The sequence below is a fragment of the Pelmatolapia mariae genome, linkage group LG20 (genome assembly GCF_036321145.2).
Source record: "Pelmatolapia mariae isolate MD_Pm_ZW linkage group LG20, Pm_UMD_F_2, whole genome shotgun sequence".
Taxonomy (NCBI): Eukaryota; Metazoa; Chordata; class Actinopteri; order Cichliformes; family Cichlidae; genus Pelmatolapia; species Pelmatolapia mariae.
In genome coordinates, this window is record NC_086244.1 from 6,888,717 (window position 1) to 6,915,983 (window position 27,267).

The following is a 27,267-nucleotide window of genomic DNA, read 5'->3' on the forward strand; positions in this document are numbered from 1 at the left end:
CAAAGTGATTGTGTCTTTATTACAGGCCTCTGTGGTTGTACTCTAATCTATGTAATCTGTACCTGATGTGTTATGGATGTGGGGGCATCTGTGGCTCAGGAGGTAGAGCAGGCCGTCTACTACTCAGATCCCTGTGTCAAAGTATTCTTGGGCAAAATACTGAACCTCGAGTTACCCCTGATGCATCCACCAGAGTGTGTGTGTTTATGGGAATGCTGGGGAAAGCACTGAAGCATAGAAAACAGCAGTTTAGCTTTTAGAAAATATAAGATTTGGCTTTGAAAATTGTTACTCCAAAGCTTTGAATCCCCCCTCCCTAAAGGACTTTTCTACTCAGAAAAAAAAAACAAAAACAAAAAAAAAAAAAAAAAAAAACACTTTATACAGCCTACCTCTTTCTATCTACCATCCACACTCTGGTGGGCACACCAGAGGAGAGCTTGGGGTTAGTTTTTTTTGTTCAAGGGTGTTTGGCATACAGACTGGAATCAAACCAGCAACCTTCTAATCAGTAGGTGACCTGCTCTACCATCTGCGCTACAGCCAATCTGTGAAGCAGAAAGGTTTTGGTGTCCTGAATCTCTCAGTAATAGCACAAGAAACAGCTTTTCATCACTCATAATAAAACTGTAGCTTTTGTATCTTACATGATGTGGTACTGATTATTTATTAATATGTTTTTTTTATTGTGTTATGCATTTGCAAATGTGCATATGAGAATAATGATAATGGAGGGCTCACTAACAGCAGAACAAATGTACTGACAGGTGCACATAAACTGAACTTCACAGTTTCCTGCACAGTCTGGATACTTTAAAATTGATTTAACATGGTTTATGAATTTTAGAGGTTGTTGTTTTTTTGTTTGTTTTTAAAGGCCTCTTCTTGATGTACCCCCAATTCTTCAGCTAAGTAAAAAGTGTCAACTCCCCAGAGGTTTTATTACAATAAAAATTCTCTCTTTTTAAACGCTCAGTAGTTTTGAAGCTCAAATGTTTTTATAATTAATGCTTCAAATATTCAAATATGTCATTTTTCAAATAAAAAATTCTAATTCTAATTTTTTATTATATTTGCATAAAATATTCAGAAATAAATCATTGCCTTGATGGGAACTATAACATTTGTCCTCAAGCCTGTAAGATGTTAGAGAGATGTTAGGCCCTTTATTCTCAGTAAGATTATATCTCACCCTAAGGGGACAGTTTAATTCAAAGAATGTAATTTACATATTTTTCCTCTGCCCTGTAGTGCTGTTTAGCTGTTTATCCATCTAGATTGCTTTGGTGTGACTTACCCAGTTTTGGAGATGTCTGCCTTTTCTTGAGTATAATTTAAATAAATAGTGTTTTCTTTTTGGGGTTCACAGTGTTAAAAATACATTTGAAAGTCAGCAAAAATGTCCAAAATTATTACCCACTTACTGAAAGAAATCTACAAACATTGTTGTGAGCCATGTCATGGAAAATTTTAGTGTTAGCTGTATGGTTCACTAACATGGGAGGATGTACACAGTAGAAAAGATTCCTGGAAGAAACCCGTCGCTTTATCCGTGAGACATAAACATAGTCAAAACATGCGACAGTCACGTGCTGTAAGCAAAATGTACTTTTTTGCATCATTGTTGAATTCTTGGTCAGTGTTGCAGTTACTTCATGAATGTAATCCCTGTGAGCAAAAGGGTCAGGCTGGCTGTAAACAGTTGAGACAGTTTTTTGTACTTTTGGCTCTGTATGATGTCAGTGAGAGTGGGAATTCCTAGTAAGACTATCTGAGGCCCAGAAACCCCATTGACCTGCTGTCAAACATGTCTTCATTGGTCTGATTTTGAAGCCTTAAAATGAATGTTCTCACCGTTACAGTCTTTGTGTTTGGAAACTGGATGCGGTGAATAAGAGGTTGATCTGACTAACTCATAGGTGAACAATTTGTCAATCACAAGTCGTTGATTCAGTTCATTGTCCTGTTGTATGACCCCGTTTGGGCCACGGTTTATTTGTCAGACGGAGAAGAGCATGGCTGACTCGATGACCGCAAGGTGCTGTCCTGTGTCTGCAAAACAGGCCAAAATCATTACCCTCCTCCCACCGTGCAACAGTTAGTATGAGCTGTTTGTGCTACTGTGCTGTGTATGACTCTGTGCATCATTGCCAAACATCTCCACTCCAAAGTATTGTGATTTACTCAAATGCAGCTTTTCAAAGCTAAAGCGTGCTGCCATGCTCTTTTTAGGCTGACGGGGCTTTCCCGTAGCTATCCTTCCAAACAAGCCGTACTTGTTCAGTCTTTTTCTAATTGTCTTGTCATAAACTTTAAAAATGAACACGTTAATTGTGGCCTGTAGAGTCTGAGAAGCAGCTCTTCAGTTTTTTGCAGTTTTGTCTAAATATGGCACTTGGAGAGCGTTTGCTGTGACGTCCACTTCTGGCACGATTGTGGCAACATGTCAACACAAACCTGAATGCTACAGATGAGAAAAACTGCTAGAACTTCTGCTTTCATAGAAGTGCTCACACTCACTGATGATCAGTGAATTTGATTAGCAGAACCTGGCTGGTAATTATCCTCTATAGAAACAGTAAGGGGGTAATTAGTTTTTCACAGGACTCCGCCGAGCCCTACAAAACCTCTTTTTCACAACTGTGCAAATAACACTGCAGATGCACTTTCAATCCAAGTCTGTGAGCTACTACAACCTCATATAATTACTAAAAAAAGACTCAGACAAAACTAAATCAAAACATTTTAATTAGAAAGTTGAAAAACGGCAGTAGGTACATAGGACCTCTATTTTTGCTAGGGAACAAACGGCAATAGAGATGATGAAACACAAAATATGAAGATAACCTACTAAGCGAGGAAATTGCAGTTTTCACAGAAAGATTACAAAAAAAGATGACTGCAAATGATGAACATTTAAAATAAATAAATAATAGAAATACATATTCATTGAATAGTGTAGCCATTTCTCTTATCTATGTTATTATTGCTGGTATATATTACCTTTAAATGTATTATGATTTCAAAACAAACATACTCTGACAACCTTCCTTGGCCGCAAAACAATATCAACATGATCAATAAAATCGTTTATACATTTAAAATCGTGATGCATGAGTTTAGCAATTAAGAGTCACAGACATGAACATTCATTTTTTTTAAAGGCGCTCCATGTTTTTTGTGGGGTTTTTTCTATTTTTTTTAATACATTATGCGGTGAAATGATGCCAAGAATAGAATGGATGTATTGATACAGTACAGTACGCCATCTGCTGAACCCCTCGCCAATTTTTTCTGACGTACGGGACGAAGCTCCGTCTACGAGGATGAGAGAAACGAAAGAGAGGTCACCGAACGACAACTGAGAGTGACAACTTTTTGTGCTGCTCATTAGCTTGGCCATGCGTTTTGTTGTCCTGTACACATGATTTAAAGAGAAGTGTCCACAGTTGAGTCTGATCGTGAAAAAGTGAACAACCTATACGATTTGGGTGGCTTTTGGCTTCACGTTTATTGGAAATCCTGAGGAGATCAATCCATCTTTCCAGTTACAACAGCTGATGAGACGTCAACAGTTTTTTCTTCGCGGATGTCGACAGGAAGCAGTCTTCTTTTCCTCAGCAGCATCTCAGTGCAGCCATCAACCAGGAGACGCGTCCTCCCCGTCGTCCTCCTCCTCCTCCCTCTCCTCCTCCCGTCCTTGGCTGCTTCATCCTTGGCTGCCGCAGGATGACAGACTGTCGTACAGAGAATCGCTCAGAGACTCTGGAGTCTCCAGGACCTGAGGGCGACTTGGGGATAGGGCTTCCTCTGGCCGCTCCCTGAGCAGCTCCAGCCCGGCCTCCCGGCTCATCTCGGGGACGCTGGGTGTGCGCGTCTTTCCCCGGCGGCTCATGCCCGACTGGGCGGGGACAGGCAGGCTGCCTGGATCAACCACCCGGCTGGAGGAGGGGCCGCTGGCCTTCGTGCTCTGAAAGGAAGCAGAAGGGTGGGAAACATTTAAGGTCATGTGCTGTCGTCTTATGTAACGCCTTCAGGTGACACCAAAAAAGTGGGTTACAGGATTCATCCAACTGTAAATTTTTAATATTCAGCTGATGAATAATTTGTAAAGGGAGAATGTGGCTCTGTGTTTTTTTTTTACATTATGTAAGATGTAAGTGCAGATTTAAAAATGTATCCCTTCTTTTACTGCCTGCAAAGGATTTCAGCCTGTAAGTGACCCAGATAAGTCTTTTTCTCATGCTCTTGCTAAGCACTTTTCATTAAGTACAGAATAATATTCTCATTAAACACTCATTAACGAAAGCATAATAACCTTCAAAGCTTTCTCTGGTTGTTCTTCCTAAGGACTAGTCTCTAGTCTCTACATTCTTATTCTTCAGTTTCTTAGTCAAAGCTGGGATTGGTAGTTTGAGTTTCACTGCAGATGAAAAATTGATCTTCTTTGAGTTGTCTTGATCAGCGGCGGATAAGAGCTTGTGTCCACAGGAAGTGTTTTTTGCACAATTTTCTATAAAAAGCTCAGCGTCAGTGACACATGGAGTCCTCAGCTTTTATCTTTCCCCAGTTTATGCCGTCAGTGAAATAGTTTTGGAACGGTGCTACACTTGTTAACGTCACTTCTCTTTCACCTGCTGATCGAAATCAAGGCAGGCTGGGACTTGAAACACCGTCACCTAAGGCTGTCACGATATTCAGGTTGTCATGTTACAAATACGCACTTGACAATACGGTAAAGAATCCAGTGGCAGGACAGTTACAGTTAGACTGCTGTTTATAGCAGGTATTTTAACAGCAGCAGCATTTCTATAAAATGCAAACAGAAATCAGTTTCCCACAACGCCCGCCCCCAAAAAAACAACCCTCAGTATATTAGACTGTTAGTCATACAGGCGCAGTTAAACAGTCATTACTTTGCTGAGTTGTTGTCTCCTCTTGTTGCTCCTCACCTTTTGTGTGCGTTCCAAACATTTGGGTAAACAGTAGCTCCTCTGTGGAACTGTGCTACTGAGCCGTGCACCTTGACTCACAGGAGCCTATTCAGGTTTGTGGATGGTCTGATTGAGTCACTGCAGTTTAGTGCAGTCATGTAGGCTTAGAGACCAGTTATTAGGGGGGAAATGTGTGTGGTGAGTAGTTGTGGAGAATTGCAACTATGGTAGCAGAATCAACTCATAGTATCAATAATAATGCTTAATAATATCAATATAATAATATCAGTATATCAATGTAACCTTGTCAGGTCAGTTACCTCTGAGAAACTTCTGGTCTCTAGGAAAAAATTACTATTCCCCAACTGGTTGACAAGGGGTTACTGGCTGTCATGTATTGTGTCAAAAACCTCATTATGATTGCTTTTGTTGCTAGCAGATTGCCACAGTCATTGTAGTGTGTATAGAAGATGCCAACTTGTCTGCAAACACTTCTAATTTCTCACTAAGTGGTTGTGAGACTGTGTGACACAAACCAGAAACTCAAAGCAAAAGCGGCGTCTTTGGTTTAATCGGTAAGGTACAGCTTTTAATTTGAAGGTGAACAGTCTCCCTTTCTTGTTAGCGTTGCAGTGAGTAGTTAGATACGGTTTGCAGACAAGTCGATGTCTTTCATGAGGATGGGTAACCGCAGCAATCTGCTAGCAACCAAAGCAATCACAAGGTTTTTGTGCAACACTTCTTTGCGACATTTTTCCCTAGAAAGGGGATCGCCTGTGACTGGGGCCTTGTGCGGGATGATAGTAAAGTAATAAAGTTATATGGATAAAATAAAGCTCATAATGATGTTTACTGACAGGAAATAAAAGAACAAAAAACTGCTAATGATATATCACATTATTATTGATAATGTGAATTTTCTTTGCTACAATAATTATAAATTGAAATTAGTGAAATTAATTAAATTAATTTCCAAAGCACTTCCAGGCCCAAAAGTCAGTCGTGGTGGTAGAGGATCGTGGTCGTTACTGACGAGCCAGTTATTTATGATCTACGAACAAAAGCATTTTCTTCATGTGTTGCTTGAATTGAATGTTGCTTCTAACCCTGCAGAGGTGTTCCAAAAACCGGAACTGATATAACTGGCAAAAGATTGAAATTTCTTCACCACAGTAAAAACAGGAAACGATTTCAAACTCCTGACACGTGCACAGCTGCTCTCAAGACACTGCAGGTAGAAGCGAGAAAAAAGTGTTGATTAATTTGATGGCAGAAGAGATTTCTGCGTCGCAAACCAACCAACAGTATAACCTCTTGATTGATCAGCCAAACAGCAGAAGTGCCGTGCCTAACCTTTCCCGTAAAGTGAAATGTCGTTGTGTTTTCTCCTTTGTTGTTGTCTATGCCCCTCAGGGCCACTGTAGTTCTGTAACCTAGCAACAACAAGTGCTCTGAAAATGAGGTCATGGATGCTTCCACTGCAAAAAATAAATAAAAAAATGTCGCTGTGGACTCAGAACCAGACTCTTGTGCAGATGTGATGTGCGCACCAAAACAGAAAAATTAGCTCATCGGTCAGGAGTTTTTCTGACTCAGGAAGGGCTTTTTGTTGGTTTCTGTGGATGGTGTTAAACATACAGTAAAGGCGGTGATTCCCCATGACCTTAGCTCTCAGAAATCTTTGCATTCTTCTGCTATTTCTCACCATTAGTTAATGAAATACGTCCATTATGCCTGAGTACATCAGCAGCTCTTTCTGTGCCACAAAAGAGTCCTCACAACTTCGTTTGAAGACGATAAAAGGTGCATTTGAATAACAGTAAAACCACAGTATGCCTACCCCTCTGAATGGTGATCCAAATGATACCGCCTCCTCCTCTTCCTCCTCCACTGCCAGGTACACCTCCGCAGGTCCTGCTGGAGTCTTCAGGTTGGGGAAAGTCCAAGTCTTGGAGCGAGGCGAAAACATGTTCCCTCCATGTGCCTCTTTGTCTGCAGATGGAACAAATAAAGATGAGTTTGTGTTTCTTGTGCCGAGGATTTTCTCCCGTGGGTTATTACGGAAGTGAATTTAAGAGCACAAGTACTTGTCGAAATTCCCAACATGAGGAAGGTTAAAACTGTTTAAGTGTAAGGCTAAAATGGTTACTACAAAAGGGAATAAATGTGTTTTGTAACCATGCTACTGGAGCTTCATGGCTTTGCAGAGAAAAGGTTTGACCCAAAATGAACCAGCTAAACATTTAAGAGGGATATTGGTGGTTTCTGGAGGATAAAAGTTGTTCTATTCTTTAATACTGTTTCCTTTATAATTCTATATTTCTTAGTGTCCTCTTTATGCTTTTATTTACACTCATACCATCCTAAAACACATGAACGTAGGGCTGGGAATCGGCGTAACAGATCCCATTTAAGTAACACTGTCCAACAACCTGACCTCTTCCATCTGTTATTGTTATGTCTAAGTGGGGCAGAGTGTTGACACCTTCGCGGATGACGCCGGCTGAGCCTCTTCCCTCCAACACGGACCCGTACTGAATGGTGGGAATCAGCTGCTTGTGTGGAGCGTAGCAGTCCTCCTGTGATGTCAGCTCTCTGTCCAGGGTGCGAGCTCGCCGTCCGGCTCTCCCTGGGGAGCCACCGCCGGAGTGGTGCTCGGCTCCGCCCTTCGTCTTAGACAGGCCCCGTGCAGCTGCACCGCTGCTGCAGTCGGGCAGAGGGAACGTACCGATGCCGCTGTCCAGGGTGTACGTGGAAGCACCGGAGCCTGCGGAGGAAAAACACGGGGGAGGGAGATTCAGCAAATCTGAATTAATGAACTGCTTGCATAATTTAAGAATTTAGAAGAAAAAAAAAAGAAAAAAACTTCACAAAGCAAATAAGTAAATTGGTGGCGTCCTCATTTATTTGATCTTTTACTGCAGCCTCAGAATGAGCTCCCCTCAGGGGTGTGCCCTGTTTGTTCACCTTTGATGTGCTAACAAAGGTGTGAGGCAGTTTATTTCCCCTCAGCGTTTCAGTCACGCCCTCATGGAGCATCGCTGATTCTCAGTGCCTGAACGTGTGATCATTTACGCAAATAATACCGCAAAAATACCGAAAGTCCTTAAGGAAAAGTGTGTAATTATTATCTACAAAAAACATGCTTAAATTATAAAAAATAAAAGTACTCAGTGAAAAGTACAGATATTAAATGATTGTGGATTAATAAATTATCTACTGTGGTTTAGAGAGATACCTGTTTCACAGGGGTATTGAAGTTGATCGTAAAATGATATGTCTAATCGCCATATTTCTTTTTTTTAATACTCAAGTTTTCAATGCAATCATCAGCTGCCCTATCCTGTCCTCAGAGAAGGAGAAAGCAACAAACACAGTCCATTTACTGTGAATGTGAAGCCCGGATGACACGAAAAGATAAACAAAATTAATTGACCGTTGAAAGGTGCTAGTTCAAATTCTTTTATTTTGAAAGTCTCTGGACGTGCAGGAGACTACTGTGTAAGTCTTCAATATCCTTCAGCTGGTGTAGAGGATCCCCATTCACCTCTAATGGGACAATATTTATAATTTTTTATTGCATCCTGTTGGTGTGAAGCTAAGCTAGGCCACTGCACACAAGCAAAGTATTTGGTTCTAAAGTAAATGGCAACTTTATATTAAAAGTGCAATATTTTCTCTCTAAAATGTATCAGGGTAGATATATGAAAGATTAAGTAGCAGAAATACTCAAAATAGTTTCACTTTTCATCTGAATGTACACATAGTTTATATTGTTCTCACTTTTCTTTCTTTTTTGCTTTTAATTTACCTACTTCCCTTCCTCTCTGTGAAAATCTTATTAACCTTACTTCCCTGTGACTTCCACATAAGTCTATTTTGATCCTCCACAAAGCCCGCAAACCTTTTTAGACTCCCGGCAGACTTATCTTACCTGCAAAGTGTTGAGAGTGAACTGAATCTGCGAGGTTTTCATCTGATGTGATCTTGCCGATTCTTTCTGATCCCTGCATGAAAGAACAACAGAGATGCAGAGAGAGCGGTGACTGTGCGGAAATCTTCAAATCTCAATGTAGGAGACAAGTCTAACAAATTAGATGCCAGGTTTAGACTTGAAAGTCGGTTCAGTGTAAACAGATTCAACTCGATGAAAGAGAGCTCTGTTTTTAATGTCCTCCCTCGGGTTTCTTTTAAACTCTGTTAGTCTCTGAACTGCAGATTAATAAGTAAAGAAATACCTTCTCCATGTCGTCGTGACTGGTGGTGTGACTGATGATGTCGCTCTGCTGGGTGAACACCGGCTTCGACGTCTTACAGTCGAACGACAGCCGTCGCTGGGGCACGCTGATCATCTCCTTTCCGTCCACTCTACATTTAGAGTCAGAATTGGCTTTATTGGCCAAGTGTTTGCACACATACAAGGAAGTGGGTTCTAGCTGTACATGGTTTACACAGCTTGAATCGCAAGGATTTGTTTGTTTGTTTTTTAAACCACACACAGGCTGATTAAAAAAAAAAAAATGAAGATGTCTTTGATTCCTTTATTTAGACATTGAAGATGTTTTACATAAAAAGCGGCATTCATGTGATATTTGGTGTAGGAGAGGAAGAGCTGTCACTGCTGGAAAACAGTGGGAAAGATTCATGATATATCTCAGTGGAAAGTTTCCTGTTTTCTTCCTGCATTAATTATGGATTTTAAAACTTATTTAATTAATGACCGTCATCAGCATGCAGGAGGACACTTGCACTGTCTGTTTTAATAAATCGATTACTTGTGAATTTCATCATTTATTAGGCAGAAGACTGGGCTACCTTTCATTCATTATTCAAGGTATGTGGTATTAATGAAAGTTAATAAATAAAAGGGACAAGGGGAGCTGGTCAGATTATTACTGATTAACTTTTTTTTGAAAGACTAACATTAAATAAAATCTCCCAGCACTCAGTGCAAGTTGTCGTATTTCAGCAGTTTCTTTTTTTAAAGGATGTTTACAGTGATCTTAATCCCTGGATATATATACATATGCAAAAAGCTGCTCCAGGCTGGTGCTTGTGATAAGTATCCAAATGCTACTTGGCTTCTACAGAAAATAATTCTTGAGTTGAGACCAACATCTAGAATTGATTTTGCATGTACTAAAAGTGGCTTACATCTCTGCCAGGAAGAAAGAAGAAGTGTACTTTCTTAAAATATTACATCTCTGATGTCCTTTCTTGAGTCCTCACCTGTTTAGCAGCTGTTGCATGAAGTTGTCAGAGCGCGCTCCCCTGTACATGACCGCCAGCTGTCCCTGAGCTTGATCCATCACCACCTCACACGAGTGACCCCTGCCTGATCTCTCCACATAGGCCCGCTCCTCCTCCAGGGCTCTCCTCAGCCCCTCAGCCTTCTCCATCAGAGTCGAGATGTTCAGACCTTCCACGCCTTCTTTACACCTGGAGGCCATTTTCACAGAGTCCCTGCCGACCGAGGGAATGTTTATCTTCCACTCCTTCTTCTCCTCCTTTGCTTTAGTGCCGTCGGTCTTGCGGCTCAGCGCGGGGAGTTTGCTCTTCTTCAGGCCAAACCAGCTCGCGATGCCGTTGGAGGCCTTCTGCTTGACCTCTCCGCCCTGCCCTCCTCTGTCCTGTTCCTGAAGCTTCAGCACGTTCTCCTCGATGCCCTTCATCACCTTCTGCTCGATGGCGGATTGCGGGGTGGGGACCGGCAGCGACGGCTTCTCCACCTCAGACGCCGGAGGTCTCGGAGGAGGAGGCGGGAGGCTGTCTCCGTACATTGGATTCTTTTTCCCTTTCCCGCTGATCTTGGTCCTCTCCTCTGACTTGGACGAGTAACGCGGGGCCTCTGCGGACTTGCCCCCTCTGTGGACGGACGGGCCTTGGCAAGGTTTGGACGGTGACTTTGGAGGGATTTTGTTGGGGCTGTTGCTACTGTGAGGAGCGATGCTGGCTTTAACGTTGTAGGCCAGATTCAGGGAGCCAGGACACTTGATGTTGTTGCGTAGTACCTGGGGAGCATCTGTGTTGGGTGACGGCAGGCCCATTTTACTCTTCGGTCCCTCTGGCTTGGTCACACAGAGTTCTTGTTTAACCACTGCAGGACCAGAAGATTTTACTGGCTGCTCATAGAGCTGAGATGACCCCGGATACTTCAAACCACCACCGCTACCTTTAGGCTTACTATCTGAAGAGTCTGTGAACTTTGAATGTCTCTGTTCCTCTTTATGGATCTCTGCGGTCTTGCCTCTTTCTTCTCCGTAGGTGCCTTCATTCACCGCATCGGCGGGCCTGAGGCCGCCTTGTAAATCCTCCGAGCTCCTCAGCTTGCCGAGCGCAGCCAGTCTGTCTTTGAAAGCGTGGTGACTCGAGTCAGCCTGAGATCTCGCCGCCCCAGCTGTAGGCCTCTTGGGAATGGACGAGGAGTCACTCCTCCTGGTTGGAGGTGCAGGCGGACCCTGAGTGACCTCAGAGCTCGCCATGTTCACCTCCCTTGTGTGCCCATCCTGCTTCTCTCTGGTTTGTGAGTAGTTAGTTTTGCTCTGAGCTTTGCTGAGGGCAGAGGAGTTGGGTAGGCTGTGATGATTAACCCACACAGGGCTGTCTGAATCCTCTTCATCATCTGATGTAGACTCTGATGTCGATGAGGACGACTGCTTTCGCTGAGGCGCGGGATTCAGGACGCTTTCTGGTAGCGATTTAACAAGCTTCCTCTCACCAGCGTTTGCCTTAGTTTGAGATGGAAGAGTGGTTCTTTTCTCGTGACCCTGGGTTGGTTCCTCCTCTTTAGAGCCGATGGACATGTCACAGACATTTTCATAATGAGGGACCCTCTGAGAAACTTTGGGTGAGGAGGAGGGAGCGCCGATCTTTGAGCCCGCAGTGGGTTTAGGTGCAGACAGGCTGCTATAGCTTATTTCCTTAGCGGGTGGGGAGCAGGTGTCTTCGGGCTGTGGAGGGGAAGTTGGTGCCGAGTGTGTGGCGGGGTACGACTCGGACCGGGCGGGTGGAGGAGGGGGCTGCCTGCACCTCTCAGTGGTGGTGGCTCTGCGTGTGGGAACAGGCGAGTGGTAAACCTCGTAGTTATTGGTGCGGCAGGGGATCCTGGAGTTGCGAGTGAGCTGAGGACTCAGGCGGACAGAAGAGGTGGGAGCCTGCGACTTCTCCCCCATCGAGGGAATCTTTAAGAACTTGAGCAGTTTGGATGGGGAGTTGATGGCAGCGGCTTTAACGTCACTGAGACAGGAGGGACTGGGGCTGACGGATGCACTGGCTCTTACACAGGAAGCCTCCGGATCTGTGCCGTCTTTCTCAGGGACGGCTGAGGGCTCATCACCAAATGAGAGCGCCAAACCATTGGGAACGCCATCGCTTGTATCCAAGTCACAGTGGGCCTCCTGTGCAGAACTAGGCAGGTGGGAGGTGGCACAGAAACCAGTGAGCTCTTCAGAGGTACTAGCGTTTAGCTCCGAGTTATCCTGCTCTCCTTCCAGATTCTGACTGGCTGCTTCTGCGATGGATGAGTGGGCGGCGGCGCCCGCTGGTTGCTGGTTGGCTTCATTCTTGGTGCTCTGTTTAGACTCTGCCGCTCTGGTCTTACTGTGACATTCACTCATAGCAGCTGCAGGAACTATATGGCTCTGGGTGGCTTTTGAAGGACTACAGACATGGTTGCATGGCTTTGGAGGGCTCTCTGGGCTCCTCTTGCAGTGTAAACAGCAGGTGTTCCCTCCCTCACACTTCACTGCTCCGTCACCATTCACATGCTGGTGTGTGTCTGTGTCCGAGCAGGAGCAGTGGCAGTGTGTGTGGTGGGATTTGCACTGCAGCGGGAGGGGGTCCGCAGAAGCCAAAACAGCCTCTGTGGACATGAGCACCTGGCTGTAGTCGCAGAAAGACAAGCTCGTCGTGGATGGGTGGAACTTGAGGGGGTCCGTCTCCTCCATCTTGCGCAGGACCTCCAGGATGTGTGCTTTCTTCTTGAAGAAGGGAGACAGGGCCTCCATGTTGGCGGCGGGGCCACGAGGGCCCGGCGAGGCATGTTGTGTGCGGTAGCCATTTCCCTGTGGACAGACACAGATTACCATCAGTATACAGTTCACCGAGAGAGCCAAACAGCTTAATTCATCGGGACCTTTGAGTGCATGCGTACAGGAAAGAGTGCGAGGGAGATTAGAAGTGGAGTCTTTTTTTAAAGCACAATAGTTGAAAGCAAAGCAAATGTCAGAGCGGTTCAAACATCACACGCAGATGGGGATTTTTGTCTGATTCAGAGGCTCTTATGGTTTGTAACAGTCACCTTGGCTTGTGCTTCAGTCTGTGCCGGCTCCACCTGTTTGGCCGAGTCATTGTGCAGCTGTGCATTGTAGTCTGGGAGCGGTCCCGCCTGAACCTGTAACAGGAGATTCATGAGGCAATTATGATGAGACTGTATACGCTACAGGCTATTATATACACAGACGACTGAGAGCTACATTGTCCTGGCATCGGCAGAAACTATTTAGAGTACAGGTGAAAAGAGCGAGCTCCGTACAGGCTCACTGGCGTTGGAAAAAAATGAAAAATCAGCAGCTTCAGTGCTGCACTAACACACAGGTTCTTAACATATACTGAGACATTATTGGATACCTTGCATTAAAAAACCCCAATAAAATATAATCAATTATTAAATTCCGTTATTAAGCAGTTAAAGTAGTTCAAATGAGCGCCGCTGTGACAGTTTGCAGACAAATTGCAAACTGACTGAGTCTGCAGTACTGCCTGTTAAGGCTGGTAGAGAAAAGAAAGAAAAGAAATCAAAGTAAAGATATAATTTAAGAACCACACTGAGGAAAGAATGAAGTGCAGGCAAAGAACAGACGTGTTAGAATGACGAGTGAAAAATTCTGACTTTATTCATTATGGATTTGCAATGTGAGAAGCACTGAGAGGGTGGCAAGTGGGGGATAAATATGGAACAAATGCAAAGACGTGTGCCTTTTCTTGACGATAATGGAGCTAAAAAGCACTCGGCGAGTGGCGTTCAGACCACTAAAAATATACTCCGCAACAGTGTCTTTCCAGAAATAATGACCTGGGCTTATAAAAAACTAAACTAAACAATACAAAACTCACTGTGTCTAGGTTTCTAAAGGAACTATTTTCCTTCTATCAAAATAACATCTGCCAACTTTATCGCTGAAGGAAGCGCATTGCTGCTCATCCACCAGCAACAGTGCAACAGGATGTAGGTATCGAGTGCATTTCCCTCAGCTGAGCTGTATTATTAGCTACATGGGTGCTTGTTTTGGTTGGCAAATGGAGACAATAGAAAGAAAAATGAAAGTGTTCACAACAAGGTCTTTTTGATAGATCAGATCATCATAACAAAAAGCATGCATGCTTTTTAACCTCCTAGGACCTGGCGTCCACATATGTGGACATCACATTTTGGGTTATTTAGACCAAAATACTCAATTTTGCTCTACAAGGGCCTGATATCCACTTACGAGGACATTATACTGCTACTGTTCTATCGAAATTTTAAACGAATATTCTCATATGTGGCTCTCATTTTTCTTAGAAATAAAAATTAAGTTTAAAAAAAATCTGGTAATTCTTCGTGTTTACATTCATCAGGTCCCAATCAGCCCAAATATCAAAGAGAAATTAAAAATGCATGCTGTGGAAGAGTTCAGGTCTTAGGAGATTAAATAAATGTATTTTTTGTGCTTTGCTAAACCATCAGCAAAATGCCATTTAGTTCCATTATATTCAAAAGAAAGCAGACATTAAATCTCCACAACTGGCAAACTCATAAAAACGTACTGGATAAAATCCAGTTCAACTGATTCAGGTGTTTGCTTTGTGATTTTACTTCACACACCGTCAATAGTGACACGAACACAGAACCATAACCTTTTCTATGGTTACACGAGGGACATTTGCTTCACTGCAATCTTCTTTTAAGGTGGACCTTTAATGTTTTCCAGGTCTATATTATTATTATTGGACTCTTACACTTCAAGATAATCTTCATTTATTTCATACTGAGCCTTTGGTGCACCTGCTCAACTCATCCTCTGTCTGAAACGAGCCATTTTATCTCCTCTCCCTTTAAGCCAACATTCTCAAACACAAGTCTGAACAATAGGTGGATGTTTAGCCAGAGCTCTGTGCCCGAGATGACCATATCAGGGATTGTATTTCTCACCGACATCATACAGAAAAGAGGAGAAAAAAATGTCTGAAACAGGGAATTACTTGTTGGAATTACTTGTAGATACAATGACCTCATAATTTTCATGTATAAACAGAATATATGAAATGTATACATGACAGAAAATTAGGAACAGTGATGCTTTATAATAGTGTGTGTCGTGACAAATACGTAACACGGGAAGTATGTATATAGAAACACAATGGAGGGTTTCTGTTACAGTCTTTGGTAAAAATGTCTTTTGTTTTCCAACTGATGCAACAATCTGTGCCGCCTGGAAATCCTGCGGCTGTAAAGGTGACTTTAGAGATGGTCCGGCTCAAAGACTCAGTCCTCTATTTTATGTTTACCAGCAGCTCCAAACACAGCAAGTTATGAGTATAGGAGTGGCTGAAGAAAAAAAGATTTTCTTTAGTGTTCTGCAAGTTCTGCACTGGGAATCTGATGCTTTCATACTGGTGGACTGCAGAGATGGCTCTGCACACAGACTCGTGCCTGTAGCTCATTTAATTTGCAATATGCACACCAGCAGAAACAGAACCATCAGTGCACTCACAGCCTGCCGGCTAAGCTTTGTGCAGCCTGCAGCAGAAATAAAGTGCAGCTACAGAGATCTCATAAACTCGGTTATTTCTAGTTACATATTCAGTATTTTTTTGTCCAAATAGAGAAGAAACTGAGTTAGTTACCTGGTAGTGAGCGGTGGGGTGGTTGGGTAGTTTCTGCTGAAAAAGCTCACACAGCGCTCGGTTCTGTCTCTCCAGGTCAAACACCAACATCTTCAGCTTGATGCACTCCTCCCTCAGATCCTGTTCACAGACACAGAGCAGTGAGACATGATGGACAGAGCTGAGTCTATAATCTAAGATAAATCAAACCTAAATATAGAAATTTAGCCTTAAATTACCTTTTGATTCAGCAGAGCTTGGACCACATGGTTGGCAACCTGATAATGTGAGAAAGCATTTACATGAGTTTACGTTTCGTGAGTGACTTTGCAGATTTTATAACTTTCATTGTGGACTCACCTCATCCAAGCATCTCTCGTAAGCTTCTCTCTGACTCTCATTGGCCAGCACGAGAGCTGAATTTTCTGCCTGCGAAGCAAATGATGAATAAAACATGTAAACATGAAAAAAACATTCAAAGATCCCAGTATATGCTTAGTACCCAGCAGACACCAAAACTACCACTGCAGTCCAGTGCAGTAATTTCCCACATATAACATTACAAAGCAAAAAACAGCTGCTGTAACATAAAACACAATTTAGATGTTTTCATTATCATCCAACCAGAAAAACCTGTTAGAAGCAAAGCCTTTAGGAGCCATTTGACATTTGGTGTAATGAGCTTATTACCAAGACTCAAACAGAAGAGGCCTGAGGAAGTTACTGATTCCAGTCAAGAAACAGTATGCAAGATTAGGCACAGTAAAATGTCAATTGGCTGTTTTCACACTGTTTTTTGTGGCTTAAAGTCCCAATGAAAAGCAAATATATATCTTCAAGTTTTAAACGCGTGTGTCTGCGTTCATTCTGCTAATAATGCTCCAGAAACCAAAATATTAGAATTAAATCATTTTGGTCAAACATAGTTAGATTCTTTTATTTGGGAGAAAACAGGAAGTCTGGGTAAAGCCACTGGTTTGTCCGCTGGCTTAACTGAGCAGGATACTAATGAGCACGCTCTACAGTGCGTTAGTTGATGGGTGGCTCCCAGATGCTTTATCATAAAAAGCACGATTTCATCTGGCAAAGCAAAGAACCAAAAACAAACAAACCTGTCTGCACTAACACAGGTGCTTTTGCCACATATTACCTTCCCACCGAGCCAATTACATCTCAACAATTTATTTTAAAATCCACCCACGTATTCCATTTTCACATGTAAATATGTCACATCGATAAACATATAAGGCAAGCTTCCTTGAAGCAGCCTGCTAATCCCCAACAAAAAGATTTTGTTAGCTTTAAGGAGAGCTAGGTGGTGACTAGCTTCCGCAATTCCAGTCAAAGCTAACCAGTTGCTACCTGTAGAGTTATACTGGAGTGTGCAATGTGCTCATCTATCAGCAAGAAATTGAATAACTAACTTTTTCCTTTAGAACATTAGCAAAGAAGTATAAACTTAAATCAATATCAATAAATCATTGCAGTCTTTGTGAGCAGTTTCTTTCCTTTGATATCACCACCTTTAGGTTTATTTTTAGATTTTAAATTTAAATTTGAAGCCTTCACAAAGTCAAAATTCAACATCTGGGTTTATGTGGCCAGAGCTGTGCACCCAAAACGACCGCTTGAATTGTCTCTTATGGAAGGCCCAGATTGTGTAGTCTGAAATAATACCAACATCAATGACAATTTATTGCCTGCAGTTGCTTTTGTATGTAAGAAATCTCCACAGAACTAACGGGAAACTGCAGACAAACGTGTGTCACTGCCACTGGTGGAGGTGGTTTGAGTTGTCAATGATCCAAAGGCAGTAAATAAAGTAACGACAGGTCTTTCGGAAAGAGGACGGCGAGCTCAGCTGTATTTAAAAGCACGTCTTTCGTTTCCTCACCTCCAGCTCTCTCAGTCGGTCCATGAGCTCGCTGCTGTTGTCCTCCAGGTAAGACTCCACGTCTCCCTCCTCGCCCTCCTCGTCCGAACCGAAATCCTCGTCGCACAGTCTCTGTTCTGTCTCATCAGACATTGTTTTCATCTGCAAGAAATGAAGTTTGTTACCACATTACGATTAACCTGAAAGCATGAGACCAAAAACGTCAGTCGCTCGGTGGGGCGTCTACATACGGTTCATCTTATTTGTGGAGAAATCACACAGTGTAGACCAAAATAAGCCATAATGAGGCACCAGCAAGATTGATCCCATCCTGTGTTTTCAGAAATGGAAATATTAAAGTTTGCAGCTCTGAGCTGTCAGAAAATACAGAAAAAAATAAATAAAATGACAAACTGACAGTTGTGATGTTAACTGGCAATCTCTCAGGTGATGATGTGGAGTAATTTGAAAGCAATGAAACAGAGAGTGTTCGATTTACATATATTTTTTTTAAACTAAAGAGTAGTGAAGTAACTGAAGCACTTCTTTTGACTAACAATCCGAACACAGACCAACTCAACAACTTCTGCCCAGCAATAAATACTAAAAATAACCCTTATCGTCCGATTTGTTGTATGTATGGTGAATAAAAAGGAAACAAAAAAAGAAACCATGAAATTGTCACGTCTGACACACTGCTGTTAATCAATCAGTCATTTCGTATTGTCTCAGTTCCTGCTGCCTGCGTCTTATTTGTGCTGTTGCTGTAAACTCCACCCGGCTGGCTCTCCAAGCAAACCAAAACAAACACCGGGGATACCAGTAAACTGCACCGAGGCCTGTTTCACATCAGACCCTGTTTTCATCTCCAGGAGTGACGTTAACGTTATTACCACCATTAAACTCTGTCTGTACTCTGACAGCAGCAGCGTCTCGTTTCAACACCACTTCAGAGTGAAGCCCTCTACACTCCGCGTGTGAGCAGCCTGTTACTGCCTCCGCATCGCAGTACCTACTACATATCGAGGATCGCTCCACAAATACATTAATCCATGGATCCTGCGTTGTTTCAGACACTCTGGACAGAGATAAGCCTTTGTGTCCATATTGCACTGCTTCAGTAAATCCACAGATCGACGTGCAGCTCCACGCTGAGCGCACCGGCTGCCCGAGTCTGCGAGCATGGCACACTGCGGGGCATATGGCTGAGCACCAGTCCATCAGGCACGGCTCCAGGTGTGTCGCAGAGTCACAGAGAGAGAGAGACACAGGAAGTAGGTGTGACAAAGTGGACCCAGATCCAAAAGCCACATCTTAAAGAGTCATTAGAGCGGATGAAACAAGGCTGATTCTGTGGCTGGAGGCCAATCAGGACCTGGCACACTTTCCTGTCTTCCTGACATGGACAGGTGACACACAAACAAACCGCCGTGTGCACTTAACGCATGCAGAGAGGCTCTAATATTCAGGGCACAGCGTCCAACCTCAGTTCTGTTTCCTGAAACACATTTTGAGCCTGAAAACCTGAAGTTGGCATGTAAGGTCGTATTATTTGAAATCTTTCTTTATTATTCAACCAAAACAGTTCAGGTAATATTCACTGTGCTGTCAAGTGCAGTCCATCTGCACTCGAAAAGCTATCAAAACCACTTCATCCTCACTGTTATACAGGGTGACGCCTTTGCTCTCTACCATGAGCCTTATATACACCTTCCTGCTGCCATAAATACTCACCAGAGAAACAAATCTGGATTAATCCAAGGCTGAAAATAGTCCCAAAGAAACACACGATTCACTCCTGATGACTGTGGTTAGGTAAAAGCTATGTCCTTCCACTCCTTTATTAGTGTTTTTAACACAAAGTTACACCTGGCCTGATTCTTCCTTTTAAATCAGTTTTCAATATATATATATACTAACTTATTGGAAGTTACATTTCTACTTTTTAATGCACGGGTACAATACACAATCTGTTCTTTTCCAATTATTCTAAATATTCTTGACTATTTAAACATCTTTCAGCATCCTGCTCTGTTTGCACACTACAACCTGGGTTTGCCACTTATGTGTACTTTAATTTTAATAACTGTACAGTACTCTGTTTTGGTAATTATTGTCCATGATGTAAATATGTAAAAAATATGTGTGTTTCTGTTCTATGCCCTGTGTTCTGTTCTGTTTGTATATGTGTTTTTTTGCTGCTGTTACAACCAAATTTCCCCGTGTGGGACAATTAAAGGATTATTCTATTCTATTCTATTCTATTCTATTCTATTCTAGTTTTGGTTGCCTGGTTTTTCACCTGCTAAATGCAGCAGAGTATCACCAACTAGCTGATAAAGTGACAACTGCCATTTTTTGAAAAAACAAAACATCTGTTAAATCTAAACTGCAACGTCGAGGGCTGAGAAATGAAGCCAGTGCAAGAGTGCAAATGCAGTTCCTCTCATGGCCACTTGAGTGGACCTCAGACTTCCACCGTAGCCTCCATCCTCTATCCAGACCTCTGCAAACTAACACGGCAGTGGCCAAAATCTAAAGTTTGAGACTAGGATTCACCATCTATGGCCTGCTGAGGTAATACAATGATAATGATTAGCCTAAGCTAATGATGAAAGTATTGCAAAGCTTATAAATTTTAAGGATTAACAACCAGTGTTGGTGGCGACATTCCCAGAAAAGCCATCATAGATGCAAACGGAACATTTTCTTCTGCTGCTATCGAAACCCGAGTTGATGCTCATTATAAAGTAGCCACAGGAAATGCGAGGTGCTCGTCAGCAGTGAGCTTACAGCCATCAGTGAATCAGTCTGAGATTTTTGCATTAGTAACAGTCAGGGAAGGAGCCACGGTGAGCTGTTAGATGAAGAGCTCCAGGCAACTGCTGCACGCCTCCAGCTTCGCAGCACTGCACCCTCCTGTTGACAGACTCATGCCGAGTGCAGCATCGTCAAAAAGTGACGGAAAGAGAAAAATTATTACCAAACTTCTTTATTAAAGTGAAAATAATTTAACTTTAGACACCTGCAGTTTGCTGTTCCCACCAGTGACTGAGATGAAGTATTTCCTTGTTTGTGATGAGTAAAAAAAAAGGACGTGGATGGGGTGTAACTTTTTAGTTTTTAAATTTAAAGAGAGGGTATCCCTTTCAATATTCTATAAAATGTGTGTTTGTCACTACAATATTAACAAGGGAAAAATGGGGGACTTTTATTTTGGAAGAAAATGCTATAAAGCTCCAGTTGGTTGCTATAAAGCTGGATTGGTTATCAGTGACAAACAGTGCTCTGCTTTGCAGCAGAGAAACTCATGCAACATGAAGGAAACAGCAAAGGGTCAGCAGTTTAGAGAAATTTAAGCTGCTATATCAACAACTTCTATTTGTATAACTGCAAAAGTTTTCCACTTAACCACAAACTGAGGTCGAGTGAGTTAATGTGGCTGAAAAGATACAAAAACGACCGTTTGTCCCTCTCTCACTTCTTCTTTCATTATATTTGGTTTGACACTTGCTGGGAAGCTTTTACTACACTTACACTAACACGTCGTTATGTTGTCAACTCAGTTATTTTTATTATTGCACTTCACTCGTCTCTTGTCAGCTTCACGTCACACACACAGTGTGTGTGAGGAGCAGCAAAAGGAGGTGCACTCAGACGGAGAGCCGGTAAACAGCAGCAGCATGCAATAATGACCTACACTGAGCTTAAAGGAGACTAGAGTGAAGAATTTAAAGTGAATAACATGAACCTCTAAATACCATCCATCCAGCCCATAAGCAGAGAAGCCCAGTCACCTCCTCCAGTTCCTGTAGCCTCCGCCCAGTAGGACACGCCTGCAACACCTCACCCATGAGGTGCCCAGGAGGTGCCCAGGAGATGCTTGAACCACCTCAGATTGCTGGTTTCTATATGAAGGAGTAGTGGCTCCACTCCTTACCAAATGACTTAACTTCTCACCTCATCTCTAAGGATGAAGCCCACCGACCTTCGGAGAAAGCTAAAATTCGCCGTTTGTGTCAGCGATCTCGTTCTTTTTGGTCATCGCTCGGAGCTCGAGGCCATAGGTGAGGTTAGAGAGGTAGACTGACCTTTAAATCAACAGCTTTACTTTCACACACACACCTCTCTGGACAAGCAGACTGGTATAGCCATCCTCTCTTCCTCCCTAACTCATGAAAAAGATACTTAGACTCCTCCATGTGGTGCAGCAAAGCATCCCTGACCCGGAGTAGCCACTCCACCCTTTCCTAGCTGAGAACAATGGCCTCAGACTTGAAGGTGGTCATGGGAAAAAGCTGTATCGCTGCATTATAAAATAAACGATGAGAAGCCGAAGTCATTTAAAAAAAAAAAACAAACAAACAAACAAAAAAAAACACGCTGAGAATCTGTGAGCTATTTCACAAACGTGTCATCATGTTACTGGTGGATTAGAGCCGTATATTGAGACATTGCAGAGATGTTTGTGGACACCAACTCCAATGTCAAGTGCCAAAAAATGCATCATTTTAATGTCACATTATTGGCCCAAGTATTGAAGTACAACAAGCCTTAAATATGAACTCAACAAATGCACAGAGAATTAAAAGCACTGATTGGAAATGTTCAGTAGCTTCTAATAGTTTAAAAACATAAAAAATAAAAACTCAGCAGAGACCCACCAGGCCTCGTGTAACAGGAGCTGTTTGCAAAGCGTTTACAGGAAGATTATTGAACATCGCTGGGCTGTGAACGCCGACTGACAAACCTGAGCAGCACCATCCAAAGTGTAGGCTGCTTATTGAGCCGCGATCGACTCCACGCGGCCGAATCTACACGTATAATGGAGGGATGATCAATGAACCCCATCTAAGAACGGAAGCAGATATTAGTATCGTTCCTGCATCCAAGGTCAAACGGATGGCTGAGTGGTTATAAATACCAGATCTTCTCTTCACTAATGCACATCAAAGCTCCGGGCAGCAGGATGGAGAAGCATGCACACATCCCTCTGTGTGTGTGTGTGTTTGCGAACATTCACATGGAAATTACAGCGTGCACCAAAAGACAACAAAAGTGATTCTAAATATAACACGAAAATGTGGTTTTGCCTTGGCTGCTGTGGTTTTTCTTTTGAAGTGCACAGATAACGTCACAAGCCTCTCTGGAAAAAAAAGAAAAAAAAAGCCACCAGCAAAGAAGCATCTGTTAGAACAAGTTGCGCTCATTTTTTATCCATTTCTGAATCACCCATGAGATTCTCACACTATTTGCACTGCCTTTCCATCATTATATTATACCTGGTGTATAAAAAAAAAGGCAAAAAGGCTCTGAAATTTTCGATAATCTGCCCATTATGTCAATCCTAATCCCTCAGCAGCAGTTTTCAAACTTACGGCATTCAGCTTCTTGGGACATAAAACAGCAAATCTTCACATCGACAAGCAGCCAGGCTGAGGTTCGATGACCGAATAATTGATTAATAATCAATTTTTTTCCTCAGCAAATATATTTTGTGTTTATTGACTAATTGGCTATAGACTGTACAGAGAGATTATTTACCATAAAGCTAAACACAGAAGCAGCTTTTCCCTAACTTCTGTGCAAAAGTCTCGACCCACCTTCCATTTCATCATATTTTCCTAAGATAATGGGAAACAGGTGCAGGTGACTTATTGAAATATGTGCAAACATACATGGAACTATAGTGTTTAAGGTTTGTACAGTTCTAACAAGCCTAAAACTCAATATTCAGCACAGTCTGACCTCTTTTAGGCAGTTTTCTTGTACTTTAAATAGTTTCCAGGCTTTTTTAAAAGACATTCAAAGCTTTTCTTTGCTTTTTCATCTGCTTTTGTTCAGTGCTCTGTCAGGATGATCCCACACTGCTTCAGTAATGTTGAGGTCCGGGCTCTGGGGAGGCCAATTCACGACTGACAGTCATCCACTGTGTGCTCTTCTATCCAGGTTATTGCCAATCAGACACTTTTTCAAATGTTATTGCACGGTGTAACAAAGTCTGAGGGAGCTTTTACTTTTCTCTGTTCATAAAGTAGAAAAACAACAACAAGTAGAACAATGGTGTTGGGGATTTAGACAGAATCTCTAACACCTCTAGCTGGCATGCATCCCCACGGCTGTAAATGCTGTTGTAGCTCTGTAACTGTAACCTGGATCCACTGTTACAATGGTAGATTCTCATATTAGACATGAAGAAACTTGAATTCTGCTCTAACGCTAATGCCGGTTCAAAATACACGATATCAGCCCATCTAATCTGGACCACATAGGGCGTCTGAGACTGGAACAAAAAGTTTATCATCTCATCTTGCACACTGTGTCATAATGGACAAAAAAAATGATGCTGCAACTGATACGCCTCATAAAGTGTGACAAAACAAAAATACCACAAAGTCTTTCCACAACAGCTCACTCACTGTCGTGACGCTGACCGCTTTTTCTGTGTACGACTGCAAACATCACAAAAGCAGAAGGCGGCTGGTGTAGATGTTGTAGTTTGATGCAGCTATGAAACTAAATTGACCACTGATGTCAGACACGCTGCGTCAGCTGCCATTATCTGTTTACATTCTTTGTTTTAAAAAAAAGAAGCAAACTTTAACTCTTTTTCCCCATAAAGACGAAATTTGACGACCTTTATATTCAATACACATGCGGTCTGATGACCTTCAGAATAAGTTCTGGGATTTTCCAGTTTAGCCCCAGTAAACTGTTTAGGCAGAGATAACTCTCTCTAATAATCGCAGTCATTTTGTTCTGGAAGCAGGCCTGAAATCTGACAAACTATTCAGCTCAGAAAAGAGAAACATTTTACCCGTGGCAGGCATCCAAGGTGGAAAATAGTTAAACTATCAGCCATCATTTAATGACAATTTGGCTTCTATTTTTTTTTAATTTCTGCATTTTTAATCAATGACTAGCAGATAAACAAAGTCCCAGCATTTTGGCTAATGTGTTCACGTCATTTAAAAAAAAGTATCCTTACTAACCGACCTCTTTTAATGCAGTTTTTGAACACACTCAAAAATATCTGGACTACAAAGCGGGATCATATTTCTCCCACATTAGCTTCCCTTCCTTGGCTCCCTGTTAAGAATTGAATTTAAAATCCTTCTTCTCACATACAAAGTCCTGAAGGATCAAACCTCCATCACATCTTAAAAACCTTTTAGTATCATGTTATCCCAGCAGAGTGCTTCGCTCACAGACTGCAGGCTTACTTGCGGTTCTTAGAGTTTCTAAAAGTAGAATGGGAGGCAGAGCCTCCAGCTTTCAGGCTCCTCTCCTGTGGAACCAGTTTGGGAGACAGAAACACTCTCTGCTTTAAAGATCAGATTTAAAACTTCCCTTTTTGATAAAACTTATAGTTAGACCAGGATCAGAAGCATTTCTTAGTTATGCTGCTATAGGATAAAGCTGCTGGGGGGTTTCCCATGATGCCCATTTTCTCTCCACTCCCCTTTCTTTTCACTATTAATGTCTTTAAACACCATCACTCCATGATGCTAACTTTTGGCTTCTTGTTTGTGTTTTCTCCCTTTCTCTCTATGCTCTACATTTTTCTTCCTTCTTGCCAAGCACAAGTTTTCTTTCTCATATTGTAGGCATTTACTGTGCAATTTTAAGGGGGTTTCAGCACGACTACACAAAAACTACTAAAGCCAAAAGGTGGGCAAAGGAAGAATTTGTTACATTTTGAACCAGATCTGCAGCACTGACCTTGGCAGATGATGCACTCACCGACTGCTTTTCTGTTTCATTCATCTGCAGATAAATTGTTTCATCTGCAAAGTGTCTCAAAACTGTGGAATATTTCAGCTGTAGCTGCCTTGTTTTGTCCAACTAACAATCCATAACCCAAAGAAATGCAGTTAGCAGATCATCAATGAAAAGGAAAAGCATCAAAAGCTTCGCAGCTATTCATTTTCGGTCTCGGTGTTGATTTATATCTAAAGTAAGCCACATATTCATTGCCCTGTTGTTGGTACTACAGAGATAAACTTGCTGTAACATCTTTGGGAAACAGAGAGGGGGGAGGTGAACTAACAGGCAGGGAGTGAGGGAAGGAGGGAGTGAGGGAGGGAGGCTACTTCTGGCTGCTTTCTAAACTGCGGTATTGTCACGATGGGGGTGGTATAAGAGGCTGTGACTGGCCTGAAAGTGCACACAGAGGCTCATTGACAGGGCGGAGGAGAGGAGGCTCGGTGGGTCCCGGCGGGGCTGCAGCAGTGCCAGCAAGCTCCTTCCACAGACTCACAGCCGCTGGTGCTGTCAGAGAGAAACCACGAGGGGAATGCAAACAGAGTCGATGCTGCTGCTCTGCTCAGCTCTTTTTTTTTTTAATCCACCTACTACTGAGCGAGGCAATATTCTGAGCACATTTTTATTCATCACAGAGCAATTGACGATAAAAACAAATGTCCTTGCGACGGCATATTCTGATAGGATACTGATGCGACAAGGTCAATGTGGGATGTTCATTTATTCACATCTGAACAGCCTGATCGCTGAATTTATTCTCAGGTGCAAAGAAAAAGACTTAAAGGGATATTCCACTGATTTAAACATGTATTTAACCATCACAGTGGGGAAACTACACAGACTGAGAAATTTAAAAATAATGGAGTTATATCAGCTTCAGGTTGAGATTTTAATTTAGCCATTAGCCCTGTAAGGTGGGGATCATACTCTGCTGCGGACACCGTGGATGAGAAGTCAAGCCTGCTGTAGCCGACTGCAGTGCAGCATTTCTGTGGATGACTCTGTGGAGTCACACATGTCAGCACAGAGCCTCAGTCCTACCCTTCACCAAGATCCGAGCATACTTGTGCACGCAGAAAGTCTAAAACACTTTTATGGTCTAATTATTCTTGCATCCCTTCACAGGCTTCCAGTGAAATTCAGAATCAACTTTTAAATTCTGTTACCAACATATAAAGCTCTACATGGACAGGCCTTTACCAGAACAGCCGGCCTCGCCAATCCTCTGATGTGTGTATGTGTGCATGTCGGGATGAATGCCTGACTGTATGGTCGATTGTGCCTAAATTTTCAGAAGCACTTTGTAACTCTGTGTTCTGAAAAGTGCTACACAAAAAAAGTTGTTATCATTATTATCTGCAATAAAAATGTGCTTCTTTGCTTTTTTAAAATTGCCACGTCCTGGTAATCAGGCGATAAACTTAAATTATTAATTAAACTCCCTGATGCTAAACAGTTTACAAAAAAGAAATCTTTCGCCAAAACACAGAATTACAGTTATGATTGGTTCTCAGCATCCTTCAGCTGGAGGTGTGCCATTTGACAAGAGCGGGCATCCACACTTTCACTCAGTGTGTGTATCTTAATGGAGGATCCACCACATTAAAGGTGCTTTTAAATGAAGTAGACTTATGTGGAAAAGAGTTAAAAGTCCCCCCAACACCAAGTCTGCACCAGTGTGAACTCATAAAGCATCTCATCCACTATCCAAACCTTCTGTTTACCAGGGCCAGCCAATCAAAAGGACGGGCTCTAAGAGATAATGAACTGAGAGGCTACACCAGTATACAGTGGCTTGCAAAAGTATTCGGCCCCCTTGAACTTTTCCAC

General features: G+C 42.5%; 1 protein-coding gene across 8 annotated transcripts in view; it reads right to left on the reverse strand.

Annotated features, from left to right (window-relative positions):
• Positions 1 to 2,731: 2,731 nt before the first annotated feature.
• The window catches only part of nckap5l (NCK-associated protein 5-like), a 58,942-nt gene continuing 34,406 nt past the window's right edge, over positions 2,732 to 27,267 (reverse strand). For 6 of the 8 annotated variants that reach the window (XM_063463576.1, XM_063463579.1, XM_063463574.1 and 3 more), the window contains 11 exons: positions 17,695 to 17,835; positions 16,161 to 16,229; positions 16,040 to 16,078; positions 15,822 to 15,941; positions 13,234 to 13,326; positions 10,164 to 12,997; positions 9,173 to 9,302; positions 8,869 to 8,941; positions 7,420 to 7,701; positions 6,775 to 6,926; positions 2,732 to 3,970 (listed from right to left, as the gene is read on the reverse strand). In XM_063463576.1, coding sequence (XP_063319646.1) covers positions 3,710 to 3,970; positions 6,775 to 6,926; positions 7,420 to 7,701; positions 8,869 to 8,941; positions 9,173 to 9,302; positions 10,164 to 12,997; positions 13,234 to 13,326; positions 15,822 to 15,941; positions 16,040 to 16,078; positions 16,161 to 16,229; positions 17,695 to 17,835 — 4,194 coding nt within the window. In that variant the 3' untranslated portion in view covers positions 2,732 to 3,709. Of the gene's footprint in view, positions 3,971 to 6,774; positions 6,927 to 7,419; positions 7,702 to 8,868; positions 8,942 to 9,172; positions 9,303 to 10,163; positions 12,998 to 13,233; positions 13,327 to 15,821; positions 15,942 to 16,039; positions 16,079 to 16,160; positions 16,230 to 17,694; positions 17,836 to 17,924; positions 18,005 to 18,689; positions 18,873 to 27,267 lie in introns of those variants that run through there. The other 2 variants (XM_063463580.1, XM_063463573.1) reach the window with 2 other exon arrangements.